The 22448-nt window shown below is 41.7% G+C and overlaps 1 protein-coding gene across 1 annotated transcript; it reads right to left on the bottom strand.

Moving 5' to 3' along the window:
- Positions 1-423: 423 nt before the first annotated feature.
- wnt9a (wingless-type MMTV integration site family, member 9A) lies at positions 424-22019 on the bottom strand. Its single transcript, XM_023403802.2, has 4 exons — positions 21862-22019; positions 8119-8378; positions 7760-8022; positions 424-4904 (listed from the first exon to the last, which is right to left on the bottom strand). The coding sequence occupies exons 1-4, from the start codon at positions 21951-21953 to the stop codon at positions 4371-4373; spliced, it is 1149 nt and encodes a 382-aa protein (XP_023259570.1). The 5' UTR covers positions 21954-22019; the 3' UTR covers positions 424-4370.
- Positions 22020-22448: the final 429 nt, after the last annotated feature.

Below are 22448 nucleotides of genomic sequence, written 5' to 3'. Positions count from 1 at the left end.
TTCAGTTATACAGTGCTCTACATTCTGCCTCTCATTCACTCACTCTTGCTCCAGGACATGTTGACATGTGGATAGGAGGCCCCAGGGATCGAACTGCAATGAATGAATGACCCTCTCTTCTGTACCTCCTTTTGTAAAAGACAAATGCTGCTTGGATAACATCTATTTAATCCCCCAGTGTGTTAAAGGAATTTGTTGAATCCTGAGATTTGTTGCTAGAACTGCTCATTTATGAGGACATTTTCATGACTTCAAAATATGCATCAGTACGACTTCAGCTATTTTGATGATGTTTTCAACTTTATTCATTATTCAATTACACAACAGACCCCAATTAAAATACTTTTTAAAATCAGTAATAAAAGGCCATTCGGTAATATCACATCAAGATAGTGCCAGCGAAGAATGAAACCACACATGAAATAATTTAAAAATTCATTTATTATTTCAGATTTCTTTCGCCTTTGTTATACAAAGATGTTAAATAACTTAAATACATTCTTACCAGTCATTTGTGATCTGTTTATACCTACAAGCTATACACATGAGGTAGAGGAAAATAATTTAGGGTTCCCATAAGACATGAATAAGTGAACATGGACAAAGCTTTGTTGGTGTAGTATCATCACAAAAGGGTAATACGTGTGTTGGTGTGTTTTATCTTTGTTTTTACAAGCACAGCACAAATCCTAACAAAAAGTACATGTACATGTAAATTGATCCAAAGTTGAGTATAAATCATCAACATCATCAGTTTATACTGTGTCACATGGGCAACATTACAAAGCCAGAGTCTTTTTCACAAAATAGTCAATTATGCAAACAGATCAAATCCTATTAAAAATATTGTTGACGATTGTGAATACTTTCGGAAAAGTCTCATTATTGTGTGAATGAATGAAAGACAGCTAAAGGTGAGTTGATTCTAAATTTGTTAGGATTTGTTAGTGCTCAGTCAACAGCAAACATTGAGATATGAAATGAAATATGTTTAAAGTATACACTGCTTCTTGAAGCCTCCACCCCGAAAGGAACAAACACCCGAAAGAAAAAACAGTAAAAAATACAGGATATAAAATCAATTTAGACTTTGACGTTATTTACACTAAACACATGCTCATAATATATTTAAAAATAATTTATCTTTTACTTTTTTTTCTACAAAATAGAATTTTGTACATGATCCACTGACGACTAAACAGTGCAGAGTTTTGGATTTGAGAATATGGACGACTGTGACATCTAAAAACCAACTGGCTGCTGCATCATGCTTCTCGGGAGAAATTTTAGGCCTATGTACAATCTATAAACAAACAAAAATGCACTCAGTGTGCATTTAGTATTCCTGTCATGCCTGTTTTGAATCCGTTCAATAGTAGAGTGTGTTTGGGCCGAGGAGTGTGTGTGTATGTGTGTACGTGTGTGTACGTGTGTGTGTGTGGGGGGGGGGGGACGCACACACCAGAAGCTGTGGGAAGCAGGCATTTATGCTTCGAGTCTCAGCATAGCTATTATGGTTTCCATGTAGCGTGCAAAGTTCTATGTATATGTTTTGACCAGTCTTTATTTGGCATGCCTCCTCATATCAAAATGCTTGGAATTCATCTCCTTAGGACAAATAAGCCAAGCAAGGCTCTCTTCCTAAAGCATGATTTCTGCTGTAGAGGATAATGGTTTGATTTCAAATATCATGTATGATAATCAACTTTGAACGCTAAACCATCTGTTTAGACATTTTTAAGGATGTTTTGGCATGGTGCTATATCACTGTACAATCTGTAACTGTGTTGTTACAGCAGCTGCGTGCTGTTTTCCGACAATGCCTTGCCCCAACGTTTCATATTGATACCAATTTCTGTTTCAGTTGCTTGTGAGAGTGGAACATGTGCCTCACTTTTGTCTTTATACCACAGGAGAAGAAACCTTTGCTATTTACAATTTAAAAAAAAAAAAAAAAAAAAAAAAAAAAAAAAAAAAGATATTCTGTACTGTACTGTATCTATAAATACAGAACTTTAAATACTTTAAAGGGCTTTTGGGCTTCAGTGCGTGAATGGCGCTATAATACAAAGCTGGGTCCCTCACTCAGTAGTTAATTCACACCCATCGAAAACAAGGCATATAAGGTCCTATATCTTATAGCATATAACATAATGTTCCCAGAAGCTAAGTGCTGAGAATACAATGAAATATTATTGTCTGCATTTGTGTGTACAGAGGCATTTCTCATAAAATTAAACCTTTGACTTCATGGTTATGTCTTAGAACAATAATTTGACATTTTGGGCAAAACACTTATTTGCTTTCCTCTGGAAAATTAGGTGAGAAAAGCGAATCCGCTCACATATCTGTCTGTTAATATGAAAGTACAGCTAACAGGTGGTTAGCTTAGCCGAGCATAAAGACATGAGGAAATGAGGGTAGACAGCTGACGGTAACGACTCAAACCTAATTAACACATTGTACCCTGTTTGATCAATCTGTAAATAAACCAAACCAATGTAATAATGACAAGTTGTAGTTTTACAGGGCGTTTCCTCAGACAGAGCCAGGCTAGCTGTCTCTCTCTGTCTATTTATGCTAAACTAAGCTAACTGACAGCTAGCTGTAGCCTTAAGTGGTATCAATCATCTAACTCTCGGCAAGAAAGAAAAGTGTATTTGCCAAAACGTCAAACTATTACTTCACTGTAGTTGCATGGCAGGGTTCAGTATGCTGCATTGTGTTAACTGTGTCACTGTGCACCAAGCAACAACACGAAAAAGCAAATTAACTCAACACCGACACTGACTTCTGAATGAAGACAGCAAATCTGCAAAACCCCAATGTTTGCATTTAGACTCAATTTGCTGAACACTACGCAAATATTAGTCCTATAAAATATATTTATATTAGCTATGAGGCTTACGCTTTCATCTTCACTTGAGCAATTCTGCAAGTTAGATTTCCGTCTCAGGTGCCCCATACTGTTTGGACTGACTGATGCGGCACCCGCTGTAAATGCTGCATGTCTACACGTTGAATATGGCTCAATCAAATCGTGGCAACTGAAGAGGAAAGAAGGATGTGAAATGGTAGGGGGCTACATTCCTCCAGTTCTCCACAGTTTTCTTTACAACTTCAAAGTATTCAAAGTTAAACAAAAAAAGTCCTAATAAGTAGATTTAAGCTCTGCAGAGCTCCACAATTTTTGAGTCACACATGGACCGTTCGCTGGACAAATAATCACCTGTTGCAACGCTATTGGCTATAATAACAAGGCCATTGTCATCTCCAACTTGGATATTATTTGTATTTGCACTATTTCTCTCTATTATATCCAAATAGTTATAGTGGTTTAAGTTATTCCCTGAACACTGGTTCGCTCAAGGCCGAGAATAGCCTAAACTGACTGGTTTAGTTATGTTCTGTTAATGCATTTACTAACAGCTTCATATTATATTACAAAAAAAAAAGAAAAGAAAAAATTAGATTTTTTTTCTCCCTGTGAAGGAGTAGTCCCAAAGGATCTATAAATTATCCACAGCAAGACGACGGACACAAGTGTGCTGCTTTCCAAAGGGCCTTGTCAACATGAATCAAGAAGAAAAACGAGCGAGAGCACACAAACAACATACATTTGTGTGGTTAGTGGTTTGTTTTAACATAGTTAGATAAGTGGCTTGTATAGTATCATTACAATATAACTGAATTTATGTACATACATATGCAAACACACAATGTGTGTGAGTGTAAATATGTGCGTGTAGAGAAAATCTTACACCCTGTCTTTTTTTTTTCGCAGTCTCTGAATATAGTTTTCATTGCCATAAAAGTCGTCATTCGAGCCCCCCCTCCCCCTTCGTTATCTATAATGTGCTCACATACAAACACATGCGTAAAAAAATTGACAAACACACACACACCATTCTTCTTGAGGCAAGACCCCAGAAACCAGTCTGTTGGTGTTACTGTCCTTGAATTGGATCCTCAATAACTGGATGCTAATCTTTGTTTTCTTTCTGCTTTCTTGTGTGAAGATGCAAATAGATTTTTGTTAATAGGAAAATAAAAGCTACTCTCTTCAAGGCAACACCGTGACAAAAAAGCTTGAGATGTTGACCCAGTTGTCTGAGAAGGTTTTTTTTTTTTTTTTTTTTTTTTTTTTTTTTAATAACTCTGCAAACCCCCGACACAGGGGGTCACAGGGCCTCTGAACCCCAACCCACAGAAATCCCTCAAAGTGCTTATTGCTTCTCCATCGGCTCGCTCCTCTTCGTTCAGACACTGTTCCGACAGTGGAAGCAAAACCTTGTTTGAGAACAAAACAACCACTCCTTTTCAACACGGCCATCTTTCACTTGCTCCACTGCAACTGACTGGTGACTGGGTTACCCTTTGCAGGTATACACCTCTTCTCTCTGTGTGCACTGCTTGCATTCGACGTAGCAGCACCAGCGCACCTGGCACTGGCAGGGCCTGGTCACCTCCCTACTTTGAGTGTTGTGGCCTCGCCCGCAGCAGATAGCTTCGCAGTTCTTATCCTTGTAGCACTTGCGGGCTGCTGTGCCCGACGAGTACTTGCTGGGTCTACAGAAACTGGGCGAGTCCTCGATGTGGAGCAGGTCCATAGTGCGAGGGATCTGATCGTTCAGGCCGGGCAGGGGCTGCGGCTGCGGCTGCTGCGGCTGCTGTTGTTGTTGTTGCTGCTGCTGCTGTTGCTGCTGGCTCCGGCCTGTGGAGATCTCTCCCTCCCCTGTCGCTTCGTTGGTGGAGCTGCCAACTTTGACGGAGGTCTCGTAGCGCTGCTTCAGCTGCTTGCCGATCTCGTGGAAGGGCAGGAGCTGTCTCCAGCAGGTCTGGACGGTGCAGGAGCCGGAGACGCCATGGCATTTGCAAGTGGTCTCCACTCCAGCCTTGATTACCTGGTGCAGAAGCAGAGCAATACTGTTAACTGCCATGAAACATGAAAGGAATATAATGAAAGCTGTATAATTTAATGAGCCTTAGTTTAGTAAGCAGCAGTTCAAAGAGCCAAATTACGCAAATATGCTCACAATTTGATGATAAGGGTGGTGTTCAGTGGTTTGGGAGGAACATAGATATAATGGAAAATTATTATACTCACTGCTCTTTTTGATATCTTAATAAAAGGGGAGAACCAGAGGCTTGGTTATTGCTTGTGAACCAAAAGAGAACAATATAACACTTTGTCTAAGGCTTCAAATAAAATAGTAAGTGAATAAGGGTTGGTGGGAGGATTGATTCTGTTATGATAACCATGGATGACATTTTGATTAAACTCAATAACTGTTATTATGATAAGTGAGGGGAGCTTATTCCTTGGAAGCACCCACAAAAAGACAATCCATTCAGACAGCCATACGCTGGGCACTATTCTTGTCCTTTGACCGTTAACGTGTTTTCTAAACCCACACTTGATCAACCCAGTCTCCTAGTAATTATGTAATAACACAGAGAGTAAGTCATGCAAGCCGTTGGAAAGAGAAAATAATAGTAAAGAAAGTCTTCTCTTATGTAAAATCATACATAATTGCAAGTGAAACATAGAGATCGTCAGCTAAAAAGACCACTACACGTTATTTTAACGCTACTTGACCTCTCCGCGGTCAGCCAAGGTTCACTTAAGCATCAACCACAATGTCAAAAGCAGTGTGTATGCAAAAATCAATGACAATAACACATTGTCTTGAATGGAGTTTGGATAGCATCAACAGTTCTTTTCTCAGACTGTGAAAGAGATCGGGGAACAGGAAGTGCATATTCATCACAGCAGCAGGTCAAGAAAATTTGATAGGTCAGCTTTTAAATGTCGGGGGGATGCAGAGGCTAGCACATTCCAGTTTGGTCCTCCGTGTGGGAATTCATCCTGAATGAATGCGGTACACCTCACTACATGTGCAAATCACAAAAAAAAAGAGCAAAAACAATGTTGTAAATCTTTTATCACAAATATAATCTCCTGAGAGATTGGATTTTGGAGAGCCAAGCTGAAAAGGAAGAGCCTGCATTGGTCTTTTGGGAGAGTTTTGTGTCTGCTAACATTTGGGAAGTGTGCCTCTGCTATAATTCACTTTGAAAACCAACAATGAAAATGGCTACAATATGAGAAAAGCCGAGTAAAAGCAACAGCTTCCAGGCCTTAAGTTTGCTTTGGCTTGACAGATTAAGACCATTCCCACTTTTTTTATTTCACTTCCAAGATGAAAAACCCATATTTGCTCACCACAAACAATTGCTGAATTGTGCCAGAGCACAAGTGAGAGTTGTTGCCTATCTAATCTGAACGAGAAAACCAAATATTGACTAATGAGCACTTTCAGATTTCCCCAAATTTCCAGTGGCAATTACTTTAATCAGTTTAGGTTTCTTTTTTCCCAGCTTTAATGGAGACGATTCAAAACTGAACAGTTTTTCTGCAGTAATTTCACTCTCCTGGGATGCCCCATGTATAACTTTATCAATGTCATTCCTCTGTGGTCGTATTAAATTCCTCTGTGGTCACTTTAACTATATGTTTGGACAGTGTGTTTTGTCTTGGACAGCAGTCATTTGCCAGCACTATAATGTTTAAACTCCAGCGTTACAAAAGCTAAATCAAAGATATGGGAGTAGAGTATATCCGGGATAAGGCTCACAATGAATTGGCACTTCATGTTGCTGTTTGTCTACATAATTAAACAGAACTCAGACAGTATTGTATTATCACAGTTTTCCCACCGTTGAACTGATTCGTGTGAGCAATTAGCCAAGGTTTCTGTTTAAATACTGTCTGTGACTCCAGATGAACTCCGGCCCTGTTCAAACTGGTTTCTTTATGAGTGTGTCCTGGTTTGATTCATGTGTGCATTGTTGCTTTCCCCTTTGGAAATTATTACTTTAATAAAAGGCAACATTAAGATGACAGCTGGAGTAAATATACTGCTATATTAATGAATAACATTTTTTTTCTTTCCTTTGAATGCAACTCCCTAAAATATTTCTAACATTACTGAGGTACATGAATAAATGTCTGCCGCACTTAAATTAAGTTACAGTTCAATGTTTTCGACAAATTACGAGCTAATAAAATACTCTTGCTTGCTGTCAAAGTCACAGATAAAATGTGATAACGAGTGAAACATTAAAGGGGCTTTCCAACAATTTAGCCTTGCACTTCTGTGAAGTTGGGGGGGTGGCGGCTCACAAGAGAGGAATTAAAGCAACAATGGTCAAAATCAGTGCAGCAGACTGAGGCTGACATATTCTGACTTTCTGCCTCTGGGATGAGTCAAGCTCAGAAAACACAGAATCCTACAGTTCCAATGATGCAAAGCAACTTTTGCCTGGAAAACACTCACATTGTTCAAACTCCACAACCCCACAGGTGAGGCAGGTTTGCAGTTGAAATCTTAAATCCAATAGATATTTTTTTTCGGCCATTTTGCTGTCGTGAGACAAGCTGTAAACACAACACTGACATATTTTCACATTGTAAATTTGATATGATGAATGAACATTTGCTTATTTACACATCCAGAAGACATGGAGCAACATTTGGCCACTTTCTGGTCATTTGATCCACTGATGATGTAAAAAAATATTGATGACAGCAGATTTAAGTTGAAGGGAGGTCCCTTAAATCATTTTCTCAGGCTTTGGAAAGCTCTCCACAGCCACAAAAGACACCATACAACTGTTTTCACAGGCTGAACATAGGATTCCCTATTACTATTTGACATGTAAAATCAGTGCAGTGCCTCTGATTGTACAACCTCACCTTCATGCCCACATTTGTGTTGTGCATGTCCACACGTGCGCGCAGGTCCTTGTTGGAGCGTTTGCCCAGGAAGTCTTTGACAAACTTGTTGGCGTATTTGAGGTTGTCTCCACAGCCTCCCCACTGCCACGCCTTGCGGTTCTCCAGGTCCGGGGCCTCGTCACACGTGCAGCGCTCCATGCGTCCCGCGCTGCAAGCTTTGGCCATCGCGTGGGTCAGGCCCGCTGAGGAGATGGCGTACAGGAAGGCTGTCTCTTTAAATCCTGCGGAAGGGCGGGGGAGAATGACAAATGAGATGAAAGAAAATAGAAAAATAGGAACTCTACTTTTGGAGTTAAAACGATGAGATATCTTCATACCTCTCTTTAGTATGTTGGCTCGGTGGCGCCCCTCTAAGGTGCAGTTCCACCTCTCAAAGCGGAATTGATACTGGCATTCTAGGGCGCTCATGGTGATGGCCTCTCTCAGGGTCTCCGCCACGCCCGGGTCTCGTCTGCACATCCTGCGCTGCTTCTTTTCCAGTTTGAGCCGGTCGCACAGCTTGTAGTGGGCCCTGCCCATGTTCTCCTCTGGTAGAGAGTTCAGTGGCAGGATAGACAACGGCTCATTACCTGTCAACCTGGAGGGAACGATCGCAGACACAGTCGGCTCAGTTTAAACAGTGCACAGGGAGGGAGTGGATACATCTTGATAAAGTATCCAATAAAGCGCAGGATGCTGACCTTCCTGGATAAACAATAAGAGTTGCAAAGATATACTACATAAACAGCACAGGAAGCACAGCTGGGGCATATAATGCTCAAAAGTTTGGTTAATGTTCAAATGAATTCAGCTGTTCAGTGGTTAATGTTCAGGGGAATTCAACATTTGCTGGAGATTGAGATCAACCTCCAGCGCAGGCGTGTCTGTGTATAGAGCAAATTCTCTGCAGAGGTGGAAGAGTTCTTTCTTATCATGAAGTTCCTGACACAGTTTTGTCCCTGTCCTTTCGATCTCTATCACAGTAACCGAGTCACAGAACCAGCAGCTCACTGCCCCTGGTATTTTAGATTGAGATTATAATTTGTATATTACGACTGATAACGTATTCAGGTGGTATGGGGACATATTTCAAACAATGGCATGCAGTGAACGTGACAGTCATACCACATGCATGTGAAACAGTAGCCAGCGGATACTTGGTTTAATATTTATATCATATCCTGAGGGGGGAATGTCACTCACTTGCATAGATTTAAACATGATCACATAGCAGGATTCACACTCTCATTATAGAATCCCCGTAACAAAAGTCCAGTATTCAGGATCTTAAAGCTGCAATCCATTTGAAATATAACAAGCAGAAGTTTCACTTCTAAACATGGTATGGAGAACATGTGGTAGACTTGCGCTCCTTTCGTCAGTTTATTTAAGGGAAGCATATATAAAACACACAAAGCGGGGACTGCCACATAGCTGGCAAAACAGACGACCAGCGTTCTGAGGTTGTGATGGGGAAAGCAGAGCATTACTTTCATAAACACACACAGGGGACATGACTGTCAGCCTGTGACCATTTTGGTCACACCAACTGACAGGATTGGCACTGTAGTTGTTCATTATGTGTAATTTCTGGCCTCCTTTACACCCTTAAAGTGAAACTGAAGAATAAATGGATTTACAGAACTCACAAAAGTCCTCAGGCCAACGTGTCTTTGCAGACAGACTCTGGACATTTAAAAGACACTTTTGTGCATGGATTGACACCTCGCTTAATGCTACATTGATGAAATGTTGCACTTTCACCTTTTGCATCTGGGGCAGGTTGAGGTGTTCATTTTTCATCCTTGTAAAAAAGTGAGTTAAGACAAAGATTAAAGCTCCTAGCTTTGCGGTGAATGTCTTACAGATACATGACATGACAGTTAATGGAGACAAATGACAGAAAGAGTGAGAAACAGGATATTTCACAGTCTCGCAGTCTCACAGGAATCATTAAATATAATTTTTGGCATTCATACACACAGCATCACAGTATGTCTTACAGAAATTGTATGCCTTAAATTTAATGGTAATCTGGTAATGGTAATGTCAAATAAAATTTAAAATGTATTATTAAACAACATCATCTTTTCATATGTCGTCTCTTAGCTTCTACAACTATTTGTTTGCGAACTTTGAACAAAAAGAAGAGTGGATGAGAATATTACAACATCATTAAGTCAACAGTGTGGACTGGTTGTCCATCCCTTCATGGGTGTGAAAAGTGATTATACGGCCAAGTAAATTTGAAGAAGTCCAGCTCGATGACTGTGAAGAGTAACCACAGCAAATGGGAAACATGCCACACAGGCAGGCGGTGCAAAAGAAATTATTCTACAATATTTTTGTAAAGGTGCAGAGCACCTGCTGGATGTCCACGCCAGTTTAGTTAATGTACCAGACGTGTTGATCGGTGATCTACATGACTTACATTTTTACTTCATTACTGCTTTCCACAGAAGATTCTGTCACCACTCATTTTCACTTCAGCCTCCAGCAGAAGGTCACAGGAGTTCCTCAACAAGAGATTTGTTTTATTAAGTCCAATAACTGACTGAAATGTTTCCCCTCGAGTCCTCAGTTTCATTCCAATGGACTTAATAGTTCACATATGCTATAGGATATTGTCTTTGCTAGTGCATTCACAGCCCGGTTGAGAATCTGAGCAGTCAAATCAAAGAGGAGGCATCGGGATTTGCTTTCAGATTGGGTCAAATGGTTTCCTTTTTACAATGCGTGTTTGCCTTTCCTTTACTTGTCTGACAGCTATGGATTTTCAAATGGAAACCTGGCAAGCTGTGTCTTGACAGAGATTGCTCTCCCAACACACTCGCGGAGTAAAAAAATGTATGGTTTGAGGCGTACAGAGCGAGGCGTACACAATGCACGAGAACTGTCTCCCTCCGAATAACTGACATTTTCCCCTTAATTGTTTCATGCTTTGTTAAAATACGCTGCGCGAACAATGCCAAGGAAACATATTCAAAGTGCCAAAGCAAACAGTTCCAGCTGACCCAGTATGTTACATATGACTGACAATCGTTCCACAACATTTCTATGGCAAGAAAGCAGTGAGGGATTGAATGATGGCGCCACGTGGAGTACCTGCCCAAGTCCATTTGCAACAATAGTTTTTCAAGATGTTTTTCAAATCCACACTAGACTAGGAGGCAGTTTACCGCTGTATGCATCTGCAAATTAACAAACGTAGTATTAAATGCATTTGTACTATGCATCAATACCACCAACATGACGCGCACATTCCTCAGTAAGACATGGATAGTAGCGCATATCAGCGTCAAATCTTCTAAAAGCCCACATGCCTGCCAAAACAAGAGACCATTAGAGTGGCAGGCCTCAACCGTCTGTGTGACGTCTGCCTGTCTCAGACAAAAAAGATGGTCTGTGCGGAGCTGGAGGGCAGCCAAAGATGACATGACACTGATCTCAGCGCTACTGTCTCTGCGGCTTTTTGACACAAAGGCATATTTCTAGCTAGTTACAAAGACAGCCCGAGGGCAAATTGTCGAGGGGGAGAGATTTGAGAGCCGAGGGAGGGAGAGACACTCGCCAGGGTTCGTTCTTGTGCAAATTTGTGCAAACCAGTTGTCACATAGTATCACAGATGCACACTGACTCCATGGATGTGGATGCACTTTTCTTTTTTAATATATTTGCAAGACGAAGAGAAGGGTTCGATTTCATCCTCTTTAATCCAAATTTGCTGGAAATTGAAGATGATATTCTCTCTGGATGCAGGACTGTGACCCCTGTTGTCACACCAGAGGGTCACACATTCCAATATGGTGATCTGCAGAAAACAAAAAAAAATACCACTCTGCTGTTTGCTGAAGAATGAACTCAGTCAACTCACTTAGAGGAAAAATAAAAAAAAAAAAAGAACTGGAAAACATTGCAGTGGTTGAATCACAAAAATCATTACAAATCTGAACTTGAAATCTGTGGTCAAATGGAAGTCTTCCCATAACGATGTGTGTTTTCCCATAACGATGTCCACTTTAATGTGGGAAAATGGAAAAACACAGCCGCATGTCACATCTGATAACCCAGTCAATGATTTTTCAAAAAGCATACAGCACACTCTCTACCTTTTGTAAAGGGTATATTACTAATATATTTGTTAATAGATAATTATCCCTTTCCTTTAACAAAAGGGGCTGCATTTTGGGGCTGCATCAAATCATTATTTTCATTATCGATTCATTAATTTTCTCCATCTAAAACTTAACCGTTTGATTTATAACAGTAAAAAACAATGTCCATTACAGTTTCCTGGAGCTCATGATGATGTCTTAATTTGGCCTGCTTTCTCTCTAAAGAATCCAAAAATCAATTTACTAACGTGTAAGACATTTTAGAAAGTATAACATCAAATTTGTGGCATATTTGCTTGAAAAATTATTACTTTTATTATTATCATCAAAATTGTTGGGGATTAATTTTCTGTCGATCGACCGTTCTTCAACTAATAGTTTCAGCTGTACAACATTTACAACACTTTTATTGCCAAATACAAACCATTAACACTGGCCAAAGGGATTTTTCCACAACCTGGCAACCCAAAATTTCTTCATCTAATAACTGCTCTATAAAGCATTAAGAAAGTATTTATTAACCATTAAAAAGCCACTTGTTACAACTATTAAAAACCCGTTCTAAAGGGTGCTTTATTAGGAAGTGGTGCCAAAATCAGAATATAGTTGCTTTTCATAAACACACATAATTAAAAGAGTAAGTGAAGCGCAGGCATCGCCGAGGTATCTCCACCATCCTGAATTAGAAAAGTAAGACCATGTACACTTGTGTTTTCACATCATGGACCATTTTCTGTAGGTGTTTTTGTTTGAGGTGTTGGCACAGCAACACCAGTTACACGTGGAATATAACTCCAACATATAAAACTCATTATTATCCTACGTGAGGTGGGATCCTTGCTAGTGTTTGCTCAGCTTTGCTTTCCATTCGCACACTTGCCTCTCGCAGACATCGCTGACCCACTCTCATGCTGCGCCTCCACCACTGTCTTTCACTTAGTAACACTGGTGTTTGTTTAGTCCTTTCTCTCTACCTGTCAGCACCTCCCATTGCCCGTGACATTTACTTTATATACATTTTCCAATGCAGCGGGTTCGGTGAAAAGGCCTCATTTCGCACGCCGGAGCCTCAGAGTCGATCTCTCAAGGAAATCATTGACTAGTACTAAACTTTGCCGTCATCGCCCCTTCTCTGGTTTTACATTAGAGTCCTGGAAGTGACCCTCAGCTGGTAATTCTGCTCGTTCTTCACTGGTTTGGTATGTAAATAGTTAAAGAAACGTAACAATACATAAACTCTTAGAGAGTGGAAAACATATGGTCACTCTTACTTTAACTTTCTTGGCCTAAATGAAGTGCTTGCTCCATGTATAAGCTACAAACACATATAGCTTTGTAACTGCTGGTGTTATTCATATACCCACACAGCCATATATAAACAAAGGGCAGCTTACTACATGTGGTGCAGATTAAGGTCTCCAAGCAGTAAATCTTGCAAACTTTAGACGTTGGATCAACAAAAAAATAAAAAGATAATGATGAATTATTTAAGCACATCACAAAAAAAAAATGATTTTCTGTTTCCAGCTTTTTAAATATGAGGATTATGTTGCTCTTGTGTGTTTCATATCTCTGGGCTTTGGTTCTTTGAGTATCTTTGGAAAAGAATCTGAAATTGTCACCTTGGGATCTGGGAAACTGTTATTGTGATTTTTAACTATTTTATAACATTTTATAAACATGACCTAACCCCTTAAAAAATTGACAGATTAATTGGCAATATAAAATAATCATTAGTCACAGCTGCAGCATCGAAGGGGATGATATGACGGCCAGTTTTAGCTTATTCTGATATTCATACAAGAAACCAAGGAAGTGAAAATGCCAAAGAGGTAATTTAGTGTTGCCATTAGATAGTTGTTCCAACAGAGAGCACTGACAAGTTTATTTTTCAACTGTAAAATGTTCCCCTCAGAAAATATCTTGGCCATGATTCCTTAAATAAATTAACTTAAGGGAACATTATCAAAAATGTCTCTCGTGTTATGTTTTAAAGTGATTATTGGCTGATACATCACTGATTTTTTTCTGACCTATTTTTATGTTTTTTCACTTATTTTTGCCTCTTACAGGTGACATTCACATTTTAACAACATTACAACCAATATTCACAATAATGTCAAGATCAATAATTCAGGAAAAGCTATTTTAGATGTTCCAACCAGTGAGCAAAATCACTGTGAAATTTTTTAAAACTACAAGTTACCAAATCCAACATATTTCTGGCACGGTGTTTGTTTTCTGATATGAAGATAGGAATGAATGTGTCTGTTAATCATCTCCACTCCACCAGACTAACAGGTGCTGGCTATGTTTGTGTGTGCAGTTAGAGTGCGTGCGTGCGTGCGTGCGTGCGTGTGTGCATACATGCGTGTGCACGTGCACATGGGAACTTACAACCTTAAGTCAACACCTATGAGAGTCAGTCGGGGCAGAACGCGCCCAGGCAGAAAAAGCAACAAAAGCCGCAGTTTCTCCATCAGCCTGAACTTGCAGGTTGTGTGGTCTGGTGTCTCCTAGATCACAACCAACCCCCCCCCTCTCCTCCTCCTCCTTCTTCTCCTCCTCCTCCCCCTCCTCCACCTTTTTTCCTCTTCTCAAAACTCCCCCTATTCCCACTGGTCAATTACTCTAAACGAATGCCAATCATTCCCCCCAGCTGTTGGCTCAAAACAAAGCCTCCTCTAGACAAAACCACCGCTGTCTACGAATGCAGCCTACACAAGACAGTGACAGACATGAACATGTGCCCTGAAACAGTTCAGCTGTCATGAAGACACACTACCGTGCTCACCTGAGATTAATCTCTGTATGGTAGAAAAAGAAATGTTAGTATTGTTCATTAAACTAAACATTGAGTTTTTGTAGGAAATTAAACTCGCCAGTGCCGATCTCCTTTTCTCTCTTTCATTTTTTCCTCCTGCACTCGCAGCATTTAAAATGCTCCTTTAGGGGGGAAAAAAGTGTGTGTTTTTCTCAGAAATGTTGGATGAACTTCAGACCACCCTGCCCAAGTCCCATCTGGTGTATCACAGCCCAGGCCATGCCAGAGGTAGTAGGAATGTGAGTGTGTGTGGTGTTTTCCCTCTGGCCCACTCTAACTATGGCTGACAATGTGCTCCACAGCTTAGGCTTGAATAATTGGAGAAACCATGAATCAGTGTCGAATGGCTCTCTGGTACAGGGAGTCTCCAGGCTGTTGTCCACCTCCAGGAAGTTTAGAAGGGAAGGGAAGGGAATCCTGCTCTGAACTCAGACACTTTCTCCATAGTGACACTGTTCGTTCTCCAACGCATTAAATAACCAGAAATAGGGGAAAGAGTAAACGATTATGTATGAGGCTAAGATAAGATTAGTCAGTGGTTGAAAGCGCTGGGTGTTGTGACTATTCCTAACAAGCTGTGACTGACACAGTACAGTAACATGACAAAACGACTTTGAAAACAAAGTGGTACAGGCCTGGGACTTAGTAAGTCATTATTAGTTGAGTAATGAGCCTTTTCTGTGTAGTGGAGACGTCAAGCAGCATGTAGAAGCACTGTTATCCACATTGTGAGGCAGGAAAGTCCACTATCTCATATGACTTAACAGGATATGACCCAGAGTTATGTCATCTGCTGTCCATTCTGGTCATTTACAACCCACATAGGCCGCGTCAGACTACTCCCACTAACTCACTGATCAGGTCGAGTTCCCGGACATGTACTCTCTTGATATTTTAAATGTGAATGACATGACGTATTAGGCAGACCTCCTTATAAATCAGTGTATTCTCATTCAATTTTTCCACATAAAAAGTTGCACTAAAATAATATCTTTCTTTTTCAATTCATAAAAAAAAGCGAGTAAAGTTACTGTTCAGACTCATTTTTTAATCCATAGCCATGAATGCAAGCGCTGGTAGCTGAGCAGTAGGGACTCCAGGACCTGGGTTTGGGAAAGGGAGTGTGGGGCATGGTAAGAGGTTTAACTGCTATGTGAGAACTCAAGGCTTCTAAGGTCAGCAGCTCAGTTATAGTCACTGTGTGACTGGCACAGATTGGGCGCGCAGCAGTGTCCGCATGACTCCCCTGTTCTAGCCTACACCATGGCACAGAGCAGCCCTGTACCAGCGCACCGACGCACCAAACACGTTCAGGCACACATACTGTACTCGGCTCTCACCGATTTCGCACATGCTGACACAAGACCCAGACTACAGTTATTTGTCAGGGGAGCACAACAGTTTGACTATAAACTGTGTGCAGTTCTAGAAAAAGAAAAACAGATATTTAAATGTGTTTCGGAGACAGGAAACGTCAGGTTTGTTCGTTGCTGTTACACTGAGCAAAAGCACTCCTGTGAATAAACCGAGCATGCAAAGTCAAACCACAAAATCCAAAACAAAACAGTAGCTGTTTTGAATCACTCATGCCTCAGTAACTGCAACTGGCTGAGTTCATTAATGGTTATTTACTCTTACTACTGAAAGATTAGTTGTTTTTTTTCCCCCCAAAAGGCCTACAGAATTTAAATGCATAAACCAAAAAGGCAACATGTTATTGTTTTTAATTTGCTGTAACATATTAAAGATTGCTGCGAAAGTAATGTCCAAGTTAAAAATGTGTTACTATTCCCCAGTGGCATGAGTGTCTGTGCATGTTCACACTGCTCATTTATCACCAGGTCTCAAAAAAGCTTGACAACGTACGATTTAAGCAACAGTTACCAGTTGAAAAGTCATGTAAATGGGACCTTTTTGACATGAGACAGACGTCTACCATGTCTAGGCACATTCAAGTCAGCGTGTGTCTGACTGTGTCCATTCTCAAACTAATGCTCAGGCTGTATGGATAAATATGCCTTACGGGACAAACCTTAGTTTATATAATAACACCCATTTGGCAAATACACACATTTGAGAGGACTATCTGAGTGCATGTCGGGTCAGGCTTCTATAAGATTGTGTTTATGCAAGATCCAGATAAAGTCCATTGGCAATCTAACCCTGCAGTTCTGAAAGGGTTTGGTCAACTTATGAAATTGAACATGTTTTTCAAACAGGTGCATGAGATCATAAAACGTAGATTTTATGTTGGTTGCCGCAGAGAGAGACTTTTTAATTAAAAAAAAATTAAAAAAAGAGCAAATGTGTCAACATCTCCTTGAGTTAGACGTGAGAAACGCACACATACTCTCTCGAGGACCAAAGCCTTCAGTGAGGGTTTGTCAATCTGCTAATCTTGGCACATGTCAAGTGCCATGTCTCTTCCATCCCCACAAACCAGGCAGAGAAAACTCGCCTGCGGTCGAGAAATGGAAAACACAGGACATAGCGGTCTCACTAACTAGCATCATCTCATCAATGCCTGACCACTAAAAGTATCTTGAGTCTATATTAGTTTTCCTGTTTTGCAAATTGCCCATGTCTCCAGCTCCATCTGCAAAGATCATCATGTGTGTGCAGCTTGGCCAACAAGAGTTTCCTTCAATGGGAGTTTCCCTCCCATATCTTCTGACTATCCACCAATCATGTGCACAGCTGACTGGAGGGACTGAGCTGGAGCTGCCGTCCTTTTAAAATCAAATATGTCTTAGCTGCGGTCTCTTCGGCCCACTGATGACACCAGAGCTGTAAGACCCCCGGATGTGAGCAGGCCAAACACATTTTTAAAAGCCTCAACAAACCATTTATCTTTCAAAGTATTCAGCACAGCCATGTTATTACACAGTATGAGCCCCATAACAACTCACTACTGACGCAGATGAAACCTTCATAACAAAAGTGTACCAACTTTAAATGCAACACTGTGCATCACTCAGTTTTGAGAAGACACACTACCCTGTGCACAGAGGTCAATTTTTGCTCTGTAAGCTAAAGTTTAAAGACACTTTGTACGTGTCTCGCAGGTTGACCACAACTAAGCACACGTTGAACTATTTTCCTTTCCTAAAATTATTTTTACACAGACTTGGCTGCCGTCAGATTTGATGTTTTCACATTTCATTTCCCACTCTCCTACTGTTACACAAAAAAAGGTTGCAAAGTGCTGATTGAGGACCATCCTGCACTCTCAGAAGACACTGCACCACCCTGTGGCATCCATGGGCATAGCAGGCCTCTCCATGAGGGATGTCATGCAGCAGAGCACTCAAAGCAAAGCACGGCTTAGCTCAAATCCGGATGTATCAACCAGAAATATAAAAAAAACAAGGCTTTCTCTTTTCAGAGCTCATGCGGTCTCTTATCTAAGCCTCCAGCTCTGCGTGATCTCACCACGCTACACGGTCACAGCAGCCAGTGCTGAGAGAATCCTATCTTCTTGGCTCACGGTAAAGTGATACCCTTTGAGGTGTGGCCATGGCCACAGGATATCCTATGAAGTTGGGAAATCCCTCTATCAACGGTGCTCCCCGCCCTGCTGCACGTCAGGGCTAATCAGTCCTTAAGGCCTGGTAATGAGACGCCCGCCACCACTGTCTGCCAGGCAACGCCAGCCTGAGCCCACGCTAGCTCTGCTGCTCCTAATGAGTGGTAATCACCCAGCAGCTCCCCACAAACCACTGCAGGGATGCCGGCACGCACATGAGGCAGGCAAACCAGGAGACGGGAGGGGACGGAGAGAGAGAGAGAGGAGAGAACCAAAGGAAATGTTTACATGGAGCAGCTTAAAAAACAACTTGTAACATTTTTGTGCTGTGCTGAAGAAATGAGGCTCCTTTAAAGCTTTAAAACACACTGCTGTTTGATACACACCAGGAACTAATTCAGCACAGTGATAAAAACCTTTTACAGCCGCATGCTGAAAAATCACTCCTCATCAGTAAATTTACACACATCCCATTTGTTATCCTGTTGTTTTTGGCGTGCTGCCTCACTTAATGGAGCGCTGAAAACAATAATACCATCTGAAAGGGCACCAGCTCTGCTTCAGGAACAAACTGGTGATAGAGTGTTTAAGGATATCACAGTAATTAAATAGCAAGTACTGGCAACCGCTATATTTGCTTCTTCCGGATGATGTGGTGCCTCAGTGATTGGTAAATCCCAGCTGCATGACTGTGGGCAGCCTTCCTGTATATGTCGCACATGAACTAAATAAAAACAAACTCTTGACTCACTGTTAGGACTCACATTCAGCACAGTTTACAAGACCACAGGATGCCTTTTTACCAAAACTCAAATTTAAACCACCAGAGTCGTCTCAGATGGCACTCTGATGGGGTCGAATGAGGCAGACAAATCACTTCCTTCTCCCACAATTTTACACAACGTCTCGTCGAGGTGGTGTAATCTGTGAGGCCGAGAGAGGAAAGCTCGACGCACATCTCCCGATTCAAACTCTAATGATAACGGATTTAGCAGAACCAGCACCTGCCACAACAGGCTGAGGGAAAGAAAATGAGTGCTCACATTCTTGTGGCAAAGGATGACAATTTAAGCGAGTGCTTGACTACGCCAGGAATCCCACCCCACCCTCGGCTGCGCAGACTATGGGCAGGAGAGATTGTGTTTATGTTACACTTACGCTCCACCGCACTCTGGAAATTGGGTATGCAACATTGACCCTCTATTTTGAGTAAATCAGTACCCAGGAGGCCCTAGGATGCCTCGTGCTCATGCAATATTTATTTGAACAGGTTTATGTTAGTATGTCCCGCAGTCAAAGCTGGGCAGGACTGTGCTGTGAGTGTCACCGGTGTCGAGTTTCTGGGAAGCTGGCCACGGGGCAGTCACATTCTGTATCTGTGTCACCTGTGCAGGCTCTTCCAGTATGTTTCATGTTCCTCAGCTGCAGGGCTAAATCATTCACTGACACTCATTCATATTCCCTCCTCACTGGGCCACAGAATAATAAATTGGGAGTATTGTAATACCACATGTCTCTCTGCACCACACAGGCCACAGATAGAGAACAGACTGACAGAGGGAACTGAAAACAAGTGCTAACTGAATAAGTAAATATGCATTACCATTAGGACCATTAAGGCCAATGTGAGTGCCAATTTGGCATGTCAGACTTAATACACGCTGCCTGCCAAGGGCGACACTGCAACAGGGAGGGAGACAGAAACAGAGTGGGGGGGGTGGGGTGGGGGGTTACATTTGTCCTTCTAATGCAACTTTAGAGCTGCAATGAAACCAAAGACAGAGTCAGAGACAGTGAAAGTACTCGATATATGCACGGGCATTACAGATGATGACGTTTTACTGAGAAGGGCTGCGATATTTCCAGCATACGGAGCTATTACAGGTGCCACACAGGATGTTTGCATCACCCACTTTCCAAAGATGAGTGCCAGCACTTTGGCGCAACACCCAAGAGAACAACATTTACCCAGAGATGTGAGAAACTGGGTGTGTGTTACAACCATCCGGCTTATTCAGACAGTGTTGAATCAAGTGAATCAAGTACTTCGAAAACTGACATCCTTGAATGCTTTGCCTGTCCTTTTTTTGATAACTTTTCTTGAGACTTTTATACCTTATTAGGATAACCTGAGGAAAGTAAAACCCACTCCAACAGGTCGAAAGGTCTAACACACCAGTCTAACGGGCCCCAAGGGGACTTGCAGGTTCACAACAGTTCCCAGATCACCTAACACTCCTGGATCCTGCACAACACCCATACCTACCATAAATTTGACTCTGCTGGAAAGGCCTCAAGTGTCATCAGTCCACAGTCTACAGCCATTTGTCTCCTTGCGCCGCTGCGCTGTTTGCAGCCAAGAGGAGCACTAACAACCTCCATCAACACAGATATTTGTAGATGCTAATATCGGAAAATAAAAACACCAAGGGCTGGCTTCTCTTTAGTACGCAGATGCCACCTTGACTGTTTCATAAAGGTACATTTTGCTTTGTGGATCACAACTCTTGACCTCCAGGTGAAACACGGCCGCTCCCCCATCCGACATGCTGACCCTCATTTGAACGACCTTGGCTTCCCTGCACTGAAAATGTTCTTCTAAGACAGAAGAAAAAAAGAAAACTGAGTTCAGTGCATTAGTAGCCACTCTGAGGTGGAGGTCATAGTGGGCTACACCTAAAATCCAAGGCGTTCCCTGGGAATGACTTACTTTGAAATATACACCCTTGTGCACTTTCTAAATTAAACATTATTGTGTATATGACATGATTCATGAAACGCTAGATTTTTCAAGATTAATTTCCCCCGACACGTGTTCCAAAGTGTTTTTTAAACTTGTTGGAGGCAGCAGAAAAAAAAAAAAAAAAAAAAAAACCCTGCCGGAGTTGTGTGATGTTTATGCTGGATGGGGGAATTTTCTGTGCAAGCTGAGCAGACGTTTCGGCCACCAGATTGCTTTATTGTTACCAGCTGTTGAGTCTGAGGCATATACACTCACCTTACGCTCCGCGGCTTGTTTTGAGAGTCGACTAAGGATATGATTTTTACTAGTGCAAAATAATCACTCGGCCGCTACCTGCCATTCAAGCGAGCCAGGGGATACTTTACCAGTGGGCGCTGGCTCAATTGTCAGGGAAAGAATGGGGTGAACTCTCCTCGGCCAACATTACTCCGGGGCTGCGTTCATATACCTATAATAGATGCTGTGTTGATAGGCTATACGGTTTCGTTGCCTGCCTAGATATTTGCTGACACTGCTTGTCGCAAGAAAAATTAATTGTCAGCAGCTTGAGTGAGGCCAAATCATGTGCAGACAACCTGCTGCAGCCACCAGCTGTGAGGCCGCTGAGCGCTGCGCAACCGCCGCCAAGTGACACCCCACTGACCCGCAGACATTAGTGTGCAATCAAAACATGTGTTCAGATCAATCAAAATCAATGATCACTTGTTTTTGTTTCACTCTTGCTGAATAGATTTTTTTTTTTAGCTTAGAAGGGAGTTTTAAGTTAAGTTAAAGGAGAACAAAAAAGTTGTTACCCGGCTTTGTAAATCAGGAACCAATCAAATCAATGAAAGCAGCATCATGGACATGCTGGTTATGTCTTTCAGTCCTTACCCGAAATATGCTGCGGTTGGTCCAGGCAAGTTGAGAAGATACACTATAACTGTGAATGATAACCATCCCAGGAGTAGGTGTCCATCCAGCATTTTGCTGCGGCTCCAGGGCAGATCATTTCGTTTCTCCTGAGTAGCTGTGTAAAATCCCTTGCTCAATGTTCAACACTTCTTATACAGAGAGGAGCGCTGCGCTCCTCCCATCAGCGCAGAGAGAGGGAGAGAGAGAGGGAGAGAGAGGAGGAGGGGGTGTAATAGGGTAATACATACAGAGAGTTGAACTGATTCACAATTCACTCTCCAGTTTCAGACGGATAAATCATCTCAGTTGTCCTTATTTATGATTGGCAGGACAGTTTCTCCTCTGTGGGCGTTTTAAGCACCACACTGTCAGTGTTTGTGCAGACAGGTCAGTCTGAGCAGGCCTGCACTGTATGATAAAATACTGCTTTACCTTCAGGCGGTGACAGATTATTTCCAGAGAGGCAAATCTTCATTTGTTCTGATCTAGCACAAGCAGCAAAATGCAACCATCCTAGTTTATATACTGCACTATATAGGAATGTATAAACCCCAAACTTGCTAAAA

This window comes from Seriola lalandi, unplaced genomic scaffold (assembly GCF_002814215.2).
Source record: "Seriola lalandi dorsalis isolate HSWRI2012SDOR001 ecotype SW California unplaced genomic scaffold, Sedor1 jcf7180002054182, whole genome shotgun sequence".
Lineage (NCBI taxonomy): Eukaryota > Metazoa > Chordata > Actinopteri > Carangiformes > Carangidae > Seriola > Seriola lalandi.
This window is presented reverse-complemented; position numbering and strand designations above follow the sequence as displayed.

Bases quoted from the DNA above. Each gene is read 5' to 3' on its own strand.
- wnt9a (XM_023403802.2), bottom strand. From the start codon at position 21,953: ATGCTGGATGGACACCTACTCCTGGGATGGTTATCATTCACAGTTATA. The intron at 8,023-8,118 runs GTATGAAGATAT...GCCCTTCCGCAG, and splicing joins AGCCAACATACTAAAGAGAG to GATTTAAAGAGACAGCCTTC. The intron at 4,905-7,759 runs GTGAGGTTGTAC...CTTCTGCACCAG, and splicing joins ACACAAATGTGGGCATGAAG to GTAATCAAGGCTGGAGTGGA.